At 25.0% G+C, this 12320-nt stretch overlaps 1 protein-coding gene across 3 annotated transcripts in view; it reads right to left on the bottom strand.

The window, feature by feature from the left end:
* LOC101240955 (uncharacterized) overlaps positions 1-12320 on the bottom strand; it is a 28353-nt gene that overhangs the window by 12495 nt on the left and 3538 nt on the right. For 2 of the 3 annotated variants that reach the window (XM_065805127.1, XM_065805128.1), the window contains exon 4: positions 5625-6170. In XM_065805127.1, coding sequence (XP_065661199.1) covers positions 5625-6170 — 546 coding nt within the window. Of the gene's footprint in view, positions 1-5624; positions 6171-10660; positions 10840-12320 lie in introns of those variants that run through there. The other variant, XM_065805129.1, reaches the window with a different exon arrangement.

The following is a 12320-nucleotide window of genomic DNA, read 5'->3' as shown; positions in this document are numbered from 1 at the left end:
CATTCAATTTATTATTTTTAACCCTAATTCTCAGCTTCTATTTATCTAATTATTTTTTCTCTTTTCTGTTGTGTTTTAATTTTTTTTGTTAAGTTCATTAAATTTAACAAAAAATATTAAAACACAAAAGAGAAAAAAAAAATAGATAAATAGAAGCTCAGAGTTAGGGTTAAAAATAATAAGTTGAAGAAAAGTATAAAACTTATAAGGAATATTTTTCTAAAAAATAGTTAAAGTTAAAATAAATAAATAATAAATCATTTATTATTTTGATCTTTCTTAAACTGAAGTATTTTCTCTTTAACACTATTATTGTTATTGTTATTATTACTATACTTTTATCATTACAAATATTATTATTCTTACTGTTGTTAATACTGTTATAATTTTTTTTTATATTACTATTTTTGCTATTTTGTTGTTGTTATTTTTACTGTTATTATTATTATTAATATAGTATAGTGTATTTTTTATTATCTTTACTATTACTTTTAATCGCTGTTATTACAACAATTATTTTTATTTGTTCCTACTTGTATTATAATCATTATCGTCATCATTTTATTTATATTGAATTTACTTCATTGTTTACTTCATATTAGTATTTATTACTATTGGTAAATAACCTTGATGTAACAACTTTATTCTGAATTTATTTGATTTAATTTGATCACTGAAAACTTTAAAAGTTAGTGAAAAACAATTAGGCAAGAGCAATTATATATATATATATATATATATATATATATATATATATATATAAAATTATGTTTGTGTATTCAGGAAACCTAATAAACTAATGAACCTACTGATAAATTTTCCTCATGAACCTACTGGTGGATAAACAGGTTGTTGAAGAATAAAACTAGATAAATGTTTTTACTAATTTATATATATATATATATATATATATATATATATATATATATATATATATATATATATATATATATATATATATATATATATATATAAATATATATATATATATATATATATATATATATATATATATATATATATATATATATATATATATATATATATATATATATATATATATATATATGAAGACCTCAGTGGAAAAAATGGCGTTGTCACATTTAAAAAGTATTGAGAAAGTATTTATTGATCATTAATAAAAGTCTTTATTTAAAGCAAATGAAATTAAGCAATTTAAAAAAAATTATATTATAATTATTTTATTTAAAATTTATTCAAAACAAAACATTTTGTAATTTTTTATACAAAATTTTTTTTTCTTTGCTTTAAATAAAGACATTTATTAATGATTAACAAATACTTTCTCAATACTTTTTAAATGTGACAACGCCGGTTTTTCCACTGAGGTCTTCATATATATATATATATATATATATATATATATATATATATATATATATATATATATATATATATATATATATATATATATATATGAATAAAAGTAAATAAACAAATATAACTTTTTAGATACTACTGATAAATTTCCCTCATGAACCTACTGGTGGATAAACGCGTTGTTGAAGAATAAAACTAGATAAATGTTTTTACTAATTTTATATATATATATATATAATATATATATATATACACATATATATATATATATATATACATAAATACATATATACATATATATATATATATATATATATATATATATATATATATATATATATATATATATATATATATATATATATATATATATATATATATATATATATATGAATAAAAGTAAATAAACAAATTTAACTTTTGATATCAACTTTACAAATTTTCTTTTAGATATTGGAGCCTGAAAGAAAACCATTAGGAAATAAAAATGTTTGAAAATTTCCAAAGTTTGTTATTGAGCTAGTTAGAAAAAATATAGGAAGATATATGGATGGAAAAATGCACTTATGCTAGATTTTTCAGGACTATTTATTGATCCAAAAATCAGATCAACTTTAGTTTTAGACAAATTCAAAATGGACAGGCAAAAGAAATTTCTCCATTTAAAATTTATGCAGAGGTTATTTGAGATTATAAATAGTAAAACAAATGGTCAAACTATAAACAGGATTATTAAAGTTCTATAGACAACCTTTGATGCTCGAATATGGTATGAGCTAAAATATTTTTCAGTCAGATAACAAAATACATCAAAGATTTTTCTTCTTATTTAGAAAATATTTAGAGACCATGTACAACTTGTTTCCAAGGTTTCTCATATTGCCTATGGTAAGGAAGCACGTCAAAACTTATTGTGGATAAATTCTAATCAGAAAGCATCAAAAGAGTGACACAAATAAACATCTAATATCTTTATTTGTGTCTAAATAAATTTTTGTTATAAGAATTTACATAATGAATTTCTGAATAATTCTTTTAATTATTTAATATTTAAAGTCATTTTAAAAAAAAGTTTATTTATGCAATGAGTCCTATTTTTTCCTTCCAATAACAAATATACATGTGTATAATAAATGCGTATAGATTTTCTATATTTAAATCAACACAACTTTCTATAGAATTTGAAACAAATGGTCTTACAATTCCAACTACAAAAAGTCTACAGAATATTTTATTGAATTGCAATTGGTAGTCTAAAGAAACCTTTTTCTATAGGTCGTTTGTTTCAAAATGCTTATAGAAAATAGAAAAAGTTATTTTTATAGAAAAACCATGAAAATTTTGTTATGGGGTAGGGTAAAAAGTTAATGACAATTTCATTTTCATACTTTTAAATTGTATTCTTAACTGTTTAAATACTGTTTGAACAGTTTTACTTCTCGTGGTTGTCTCTGATTTGCCAAATATTCTGAAGCAACAAAATATTTTTCAACTCAACAACACTTTGTTTTTGACAAAGTTTTATGTCTTAAGAATATTATTGATCCGGACAATAGATTTCTAAAAATAAATTCAGGGCATAGATATCAGCAAAATTTAATGCGGAAAAGTTTTATAACATTGAATTGAAAATATTTTATGACTCTAAATTTATGGCTGTAAAAATTTCTTGAGTAAAAAATCTGGCGGTAGCATTTTACGCCAGTAAAATGTTTTATAACATTGACCCCTGGTTGCAAAATCTGTGCGATAAAACCTAGGAAATTATAAAATGCAATTACAAAATTATGACAAAAAAAAGATAAAAACTCTATCAAAGGTTAAACATTTGTTAAACAACATTTATCATTAAACTTTAATCCATGCAGTGCTCAATGGTGCTCTGTGTATAATGGGGTAGTAGACTAGGGATAGAACACTTGGCTCAAAATTATGAGGTTTTTAGCTCAAAATCACTGTACACCTCTAAAGGTTCCACACTCAACCTTTTAAACACCTAATACCCTTATTTAACAAAGATGTTAGGTGTTTAACAATGTTTTTGTTCTAGGTTTCAGTGAGAGTTTTAAGTAGAAATATAAAAATTTACAAAAAAAAAAAAAGACTCCTTGACTGGTGATTCTGACATTTAGACTGGTGGTTCTGAATTCTTTTTACTTTTGTTTCCCTCTTTTTGTCTTGTTTTTAAAGCCTTCTCTCAACACTTTAATTCCAAAACAAGCTTAGCAAAACTTCCAAGAAGGTGATGGGTTTGCACTCTGTATCTATCACTGTGGAAGCAAATGTTCTACCACTATTCCAACTAGATCATGACTTATTAGAGCTGTTAGCCACTAATTACTATTAGCAAACTAATTCAAATATTCTTTTAATATAATATAAAAAATTATGATACAAGTTTATTACTTATTATTAATTTTTCAAACAAGAGCTTTCATTCTATAGAACATCTCTACCATTTTCAAACAAATGAACAGCAAAAAATGAATTTCTCAAGAAGAGTACTTTATTACTTTATTTTATAGTTAATAATTTCGATTCCACTCTATTCAATTTTACTCTATTATTTCAAGAAAATTAGGTACCTCTATCATTCTCAAGCAAATTCTACTCAACTAATAAAAAATTGTATAACAGAACAGTATTTATCACCATTTAATTATATATTTGGTGAATTTTAATCTTTCTATATCCTAATAATACCCAATTTAATAAAATAGTTTTGTCATTTTACCAAAAATTTTTTTATCAAAAAACTAATAATTTCTCATTTTTAAATTGCGAGTCTTTACAACAATAGAATTTCTGAGATCTTACATTTTTTTGTATTAATTCTGTGAGGTTTTTGGTAGAAATGGATTATACTGATTTTATAGAAATTCTATAAAATGTAATTGCAAACTATACAAGTATTGTTTAAAAACATCACATGATAATTGGTATATTACTTAGGTACAATTAATTATACCACTGCCTTTTTAAAATTTCTTTAAAATGATATAATATGTTTTACATATTTTTTTAACTGATACATATTCCACATATTTCTTTTATTTAATAAAATAAATTAAATTCATCAATTGTTTTATATATTCAGCTAAATATTTATTGATTTAGTTCAAGTACTTTATTATTTTAATTTTCACATTTTCTTTACTTTTTAAAAGCTTTAATTTTATTTTATTTTAGCTTTTTTTATTTAATTTAAGCTTTAATTTTATTTAATATTGTAAATTTAATTTAATTTTTAAATTTCATTTACTTTTAATTGTGTACTAAAAATAGTTGCATATCTTAATTTATAAATAGTTGTGTTTTGTAAATTATAAAGAAACAAGTTATATCGAATCCAGGTTAAGCAGAAGAAAAACAAGTTATATTGAATCCAGGTCGGAAATGCTAAACTATATTATATATATATATATATATATATATATATATATATATATATATATATATATATATATATATATATATATGTATTATATATGAATTAGTGTTTTTACTTTTTCAAAGAAGAAAATTAGATAAGTGTTTTTACTAATTTATTAATGCTCTGTTCTTTAAGAACATTGAGCACTCTATTTGTAGAATACACTAACATAATTTATATATATATATATATATATATATATATATATATATATATATATATATATATATATATATATATATATATATATATACATATACATATATATATACATATATATATATATATATACATATATATATATATACATATATATATACATATATATATATATATATATATACATGTGGATGTATATGCATATGTATATGTGTATATATATGTTTATATATATTTTGGCTTGGCTTCAAAAGTATCATTTACCTTGGCATAACCTAGGCAAAATTTTCAAAATTGAAATAAAGTTTTGCGTTTTTAATAAATTATATTTATAAAATTTCTTAATTTGTTAATGACTAATAAAAGTATATCTTTTTAAAAATATTTGTAAAACCTCAGCACTTTTTTGCCAAGGCAATTAATTAAAATACTACAAAGCTCTCTGTAAAAACCTCTGCATATGCCAAGTGCCAAGGTTAATTTTTGCACGCTGTGTGTTTATATATATATATATATATATATATATATATATATATATATATATATATATATATATATATATATATATATATATATATATAGAGAGAGAGAGAGAGAGAGAGAGAGAGATTTTGACTTTTTTTGAAAAAATAAATATTTTTAAAAAACTACTTAACACATTTATTAGAAAAAAACAACAACAACAACTTACAATCATCTTTTCATCAACTATTTCTTTAGGTGTAAGATTTGAGAATGTTCTAAATGAGGAGACCCTAACACCTGGTTCTATTTGTGAAAAGTCTTCGGTTTCAAAACTATTTGACATTGAAGAATGGGTGTGCTTGTTACTGTTGCAGGGTTGCAATTGATTTATAAGTTTACTTTTGACAGAAGCTGTTAAATATTTTACGCTGTGCGTACTTACAGTAGAAGATGTCTGACTAATAACCAAAGGTGTTTTTAACTGTGCAATAGACACTTGTAAAGGGCATTGAATATTTCTGTTGATACCAAAAGGTGGTGTCTGTGAACCAGTTAGCAAGGGTACATTGACTTTATTAGTGCTAGCCGAAGTAATATAATTTTGGTATAAATTTACTTCATTTTCATAGTTTGGGATTATAAGGGTATTGAGTTGAGCGTTTAATAACTGATCTTTTATGTTAGAAGCAGATTGGATTGAAGTCTCAATAACATTGCTAAAACCCAATGAAATACTCCTTGATGAGATGTTTATTTCTTCAGATCCCCTTTCCTACAAATACATAAAGCATTAAGACTTGAAATTGAAACTAAAAAAAACAATTTAAAAAAAAAAAAACAACCAGCAAATCTGTTTAACTAACCATTTATCAAATGTCTTAAGATGTTTTTTACATATTTTGAGAAAGACGTAATTAAAAAAAGTTAAAAGGAGAAACTCTTTGTAAAACGTTTTTTGAAACTAATAACTTTTATGAATTTTTTCATAATTCTTCAGAAATATTTATTTAACAACATTTGTAGGCATCTAAATAAGCTTATTTGAAAAAAAGTCAAATTTGATTTTTTTTACCAAGAGGCGTTTGGAAAAACGACTGCAGTAGTATACTAATAATTGTGAAAATAAAAAAAATCTATTTTTAATCATAGAAAGAGTTAATGCAACAAACTTTTTTTTTTTAAAGATTTTCTACTTTACTAAAAATTTAAATTAAAAATCCAATTATAAATTTTTTTTGAACTCCATTCAATTTTAAAATGTTCCAGGATATTTAATAGCAGGATACTAACATATTCTGCTCACTTTGATTTTGTAAATGACAGAATGTTATATTAAAAAATTATGCAATGCACATTAAAAAAGAACAGCTTTATTTTCCTGTAATAAATGTTATTCAAACATAGATACCTCAAGCTCAAACCCACAATTGACATATGCACTAAAAACCCAACAGATGACTATTTCAGTATGATGTTATCAGTAATTTTTTAAAGCTTTATTATAAGATGCAATATAATATGAAATTAAAACTGTTTAATGGCTACCTATATGTAAAAAATAAACCATTTCTATTGTCTTGTTTGAAAAATAATTTTTTTTTAAACATCAATACAGGCTTCAATTAACTTTTTAAAAGTAAAGACTCCACAAAAATGCATAAAGTATGTAAAAAAATACTTTTTTACTCCCTTTCACTCAAAAATATTTTCTTTTTTGTTAAGGATCAAAAGGTTTTAATTTGGACATTTTTTATGAAACATTTGTATTTTTATCTTTTTTATGCTTATATTCGTTATGTTCTCTAAAATATTTTTTAATATTCTCTTAAAATAAAAATTCTCTTAAATTAAAATAATATTTTAATATGCTCTCTAAAGTTTTTTTTGGGTCATTTGTAGTGAAGCCTTATATACTACATTATTTGAAATGGGCATAAATTACTGGGTAAAACATAATTGGCAATTATATTTATCTGATGGGATGAACTAGTTATTGTTGAGTCTCTTTGAAACTTCCATAATAGCTAGAATGATAATAGATGGGATTCTGAGGAGACATTTATAACCTAGTACTTCCTAAGTTACATTTATACTTTTGATTATACAAAAGCATGTTTTTTTGTATGCCCCATATTATTTTAAGTATGTTTTATTTTGCAGTTGATTTTTATTACATTTGGGCTTGTTAATATTTGTTTTATATTTTTGTTAATCAGTATTTAAGAATTTTTTATAGAAAAGAAAACTGTAATTAAAAAGCCAGCAACTTCTATTTAAATTTAACTATATTTATTTAATCTAATTGTATAAAAAATAAATCTAATTTATTTTTTATATACTTAAATTAGATAAATATAGTTAAACTTAATAGAAGTTGCTGGATCAAGAAGATTGAGCATTTATCGATCTAGGAAAGAAATAATGTAACACGGGTTTAAATCTACGCCAGCCTAATAGAAGAAGAAGGGGTGCAAGGCTGGTCAACAGAATTATCCTCTTTATCTCGTAAGTCTTTGCCTAGAAGATCTTTTACAAGATAGAAGCTAGATGCAGTTAACATTTGTCCAAGATGAGTATTTTTATCGAGACACCATTTATTTAACTATATGAATAAAGAAAAAAAAAAAATTAAATGAAAGAAACTTGATTGATAGAAGTTGCATTTTTGCTGAGTGATAAAACAAATGATGATAGGCCACTCGAGCAGTGAACATAGTAGCATTTGCAGAAAAGAGAAAAAGATGCAACCTTACAACAAACGAAAGCTCAATAGAGTATATAAAATAGAAGGTTCAACAGGGGTTCAATCTTGGATTTGCCTAAAAAAAAATCTAAGAAAAACCTGCCTAAACATAACTGCAAGTCTATACAAAGATGGATAAGAGATTTATAGATGTATAGAATGGGGTCAGAAGTAGTTTAATACCAAGCACTATCATACTCCTGATTGTTAATATCATATTTAAGATTGTAAACATGATTTAGCTCTTGTTAAATGCACGCCAGATTTGTCAAAAGTAATAGCCTTCACCTTACTTCTTCCATCTAGTAAGGTTCTTAATTTTAGGTACTATAGTCATGATTTAAATAATTAAAAAGAGAAATAATCAAAATACTTAAAATTTAAATTAAAGAGACTCAAGTTCAGATAGAGCATGGCACCCTAAGCAATAAGCTATATTATGCATGATAATGACAAATTACTTTTTTCAGCTATTTGTTTTTATCATGCATACCCATATGGCGAAGAATGTTCATTTTATAATGCAGTTGATCAATTTTTTTATCCTTTTTAGGGTACCTCGGTCAACTCCCCCCCCCCCTTCTCCTTTCTTGTTGCTGCATTTTGTCAAAGGTCACCCTTTTAAATAAACTCTATAATACACCCATTAAAATAACAATTTGATTATACAAAACTATATATGTAATGCGTATATGTAATTAGATACACATTTCACATATCACACTTTTTGGTGTAAAAAAATACAACCATGCTACCATGTTAAATAATAAAATAATTTTAATAATTGACATAATTCGACAGATAATACTGATTTTAAATGTACTTGATTGAATTTTTATTTCAGAAATGGATTTCCTGACCCAAAAAACCTATATTTTGATATATAAAATGTCAATATCATGCAAGTTGACTGATATTGCATGTTATATATCGAAAGGATGTAACTGGCTATAAGCACTCCTGAAAGAGTAGTTTAAACTCCATTTAGATTTCAGAAATTGATTTACCTACTCAAAAACCTTTATTCTCAAATACAATTACACTGTTTACTTAATAAAACAACAGTTAATAGTTCTAGTATTTCTTTATTTAATTTTGTTATTGTTGTTATTAAGTTGAGTTTAGTTTGAAATAAATTTATATAAAATGCCATCATTAAAAAATTATTATATAATTATAATATGAGGAAAAAATTCTTTGATTATTTTTTAAAATTCATTAAACTTGATTAAAAAATACTATATTTGATTGCAGATATTCTAATTAACAAAAGCATTTTTAATTTAGTTCAAGATAAGAAAAAAACAAATAGTTAAATAAAAATTAGGCTATGAATATTTATTTTAATTACAAATGATATGTGGAATATTAAAAAACAATAAATCAAAGGAATGTTATGTTGAACATTTCTTTAATTAATAAAAAGATTTAAAATGAATTATAGCTTCTTTTTAACAAAATGTGAACTGTTTAATCAAGCAGGTTTTTATCAAAAACATTTTATATAAATCAAGTAATTAACTAATCATTTTTTGCCTTGCTTATATACCATATCTATCATTAAATTCAACTAAAAACCATTTATATTATGAATTTTTTTAATTAAAAATATGCGTATTAAACAGGGGTGGGAAGTTCAATTGCAAAATTTATAGTTCCTGTACCCAAAATGTATTTTTTTATCCTTAAACTCATTAAAAAACCTTCTCATCAACCTCATTTATAAAAACAAAGTTAATTAGAAAACTACATATCAAAAATCTACAAGCTCAGATCAAAAATGTGTTTTCGACTTTGCAAGTTGCCAATTTTTTTTTTACATTCATAAATTCCATTTAGTTCTATGGAAAATAAAGAATTTAAAATATTTGTGAATTTTTTAAGACTTAGTTATGGCCCTCCTACCTGGAAGAAAAGCTCAGCAGAATTACTAGATAAAGATAACAATGAAGTTATCTTATCTATGAAAAGTGAAATTGAATACAGTACATTTTATACAGTTTTTCTAATATTTTCATCTGCATTACAGAAATATTTTTCCAATATGCAACCTGGTTTAAAAATTAATAAATTACCCAATTAGCTACACAAAATGATTAAACAAATTTTGGATTATTCTGTAAGTTCAAACTAAAAAATATATTTAATAGATGCATCCATTTTATTTAGCAATTTTATAAATACTGTGTTAAAAAAGTTTATCCGTTATAAAATTATTAAAATAGCTAAATTGCTAAAGTCAAACTTAACAATTGTGAAAGTTTACATTTAAAAAAAAACAACATGTTTCGATTATATAAGACTTTTTTAGGGTAGTTTTTTGGGGAAATTTATTGGGTTAAGTTTCTTACTAACACTTAAGTAGAGTCAAGAAGATCTAATCGTGATGATGCAGAAACATTAGGATTATATGAGCATTGTACTATCTCAAAATTGAACACAAGCTGTAGAGTCACATGCATACAACATTATATAGGACGCACATTAAACGCACAAGGAAGTCAAATAATGAAACTCACAATAATGTCATTAGAGAGGATGAATCTCAGTGGGAGGTTGTCCTTGTTGCGGCAGGAGTTGTGCAATTCTTGCATATCTTTGATGACATGCTTGCAGTACTGGTTGCTTCAGGCAATGTTGATTGGAGAGACCTTCTGTGATTGTTTGAGCTTTCCCATCTTTCAATTTTAGCACAGCCAACTTAATTTCTTTAAATTCATTCTTAAGGACCATGGCCTGATATTCAAAGCCCTAAATGTGTTTGCTGTCAAAGTGTATGCTCCACTTCTCCAGATGAAGAGTGCTAACCAAGTGTTTTTTCACCTGAGCAGCTCTCGCGTAGATAACCTTGTAGATTGCTGATTGACATGGGGTTGGGATTTCAATGATTCTCACCAGAAAGCTGGTGGCACACCACTTCTTCTCTGTGGGACAACAGCTTTGAGCATGTATCAAGACGTCTTGCAATGCTTGTTGGGTTATGCTTCCTTTTACTCATTGATGCTGTATTGTTATCCTCCCAAGGACTGTCTGTACTGTTCTCGGATGAGTCCGTGCTACTTTCGGAACAATCAGGTAGCACTAAGCTGGTAAGTGTAGACACAATCGCTTCCATTGCCCTCTTTTGCTGTGAAGAGTGGATGGTATTGGCACTAGCATTTGCCAGTTGAATAACCAACATGACCTTAGCTCTCAATTTGCAGTTTGTAGAGGTTCTCTTTGCACAACCATTAGCCTTTCATCTTGGTCATGTCAAACAGTTTATTCAATGAATCAAAATTTTGTTTTTTTCTGCAGCACTCATAGTCTTTCAGAAGTTTTGCTAGTTTTGCATAAATGGCTTGATCAGATACATGTGGCAAGTTCAACATTTTGCTCCATAGGTCTTTAAGCTCTACAGCAATTAAACCGATCCTCATTCTCCGTTCTTTGGCAGTGAATTCAAGAAATTTGAAGCATCTAATGACTAGTTTTTCAGGGACATGCAACATTGTTTGCTCAAGGGTGCTTCATAAATTGCCACACTGCCTCTTATTGATGGGGCTTGAAACTGGAACAAGTTCTTTGTCCAGGTTTCCTTGTTCTTTTCTGTGTTAGAAGAGCTCTTCTTGAACGACATGTTGTCAACAAATTAAAGAAACTGTTATTAAGTTTTAAATTGAACTGTTATTGTTAATATATTTAATTTCAAAAGAAGCAAATAATGATTATAAAAAATGAAAAAGGCAGACACTAATAAAATAATATATGCTCAACTATAATTTGCAAAAGAGTTAAATGTAACTTACCAAATAATACAAGGATCTCTTTATACTTAAACTATAGAAAATACGCAATAATTAAAATAAGGCAATAATAATATTGACACTAAATTAAGATAATTAAAACTTAACTACCCGCTTTGAACACCTTGCTTATATACCAGTTTATAGCAGACTGCAAAACGGCTGAAGAAAATTTTAGAACCGCATAGAAGCTTCCCGTACAATTACGTCACCGTGATGTCACTGTCCTGGCTGACGGCACACAGCATTATACGATGTTCTGGAAAATTCTATACATTTCTCTGCTACATAAATTATTGCTTAAGTCTGTTTCATGGCTTATGTTATATACAGTATATTATATATATATATATATATATATATATATATATATATATATATATATATATATATA

Source organism: Hydra vulgaris, chromosome 09 (genome assembly GCF_038396675.1).
Source record: "Hydra vulgaris chromosome 09, alternate assembly HydraT2T_AEP".
Taxonomy (NCBI): domain Eukaryota; kingdom Metazoa; phylum Cnidaria; class Hydrozoa; order Anthoathecata; family Hydridae; genus Hydra; species Hydra vulgaris.
The sequence above is the reverse complement of the archived record's forward strand: the minus strand, read 5'-3'. Positions and strand labels throughout refer to the sequence as shown.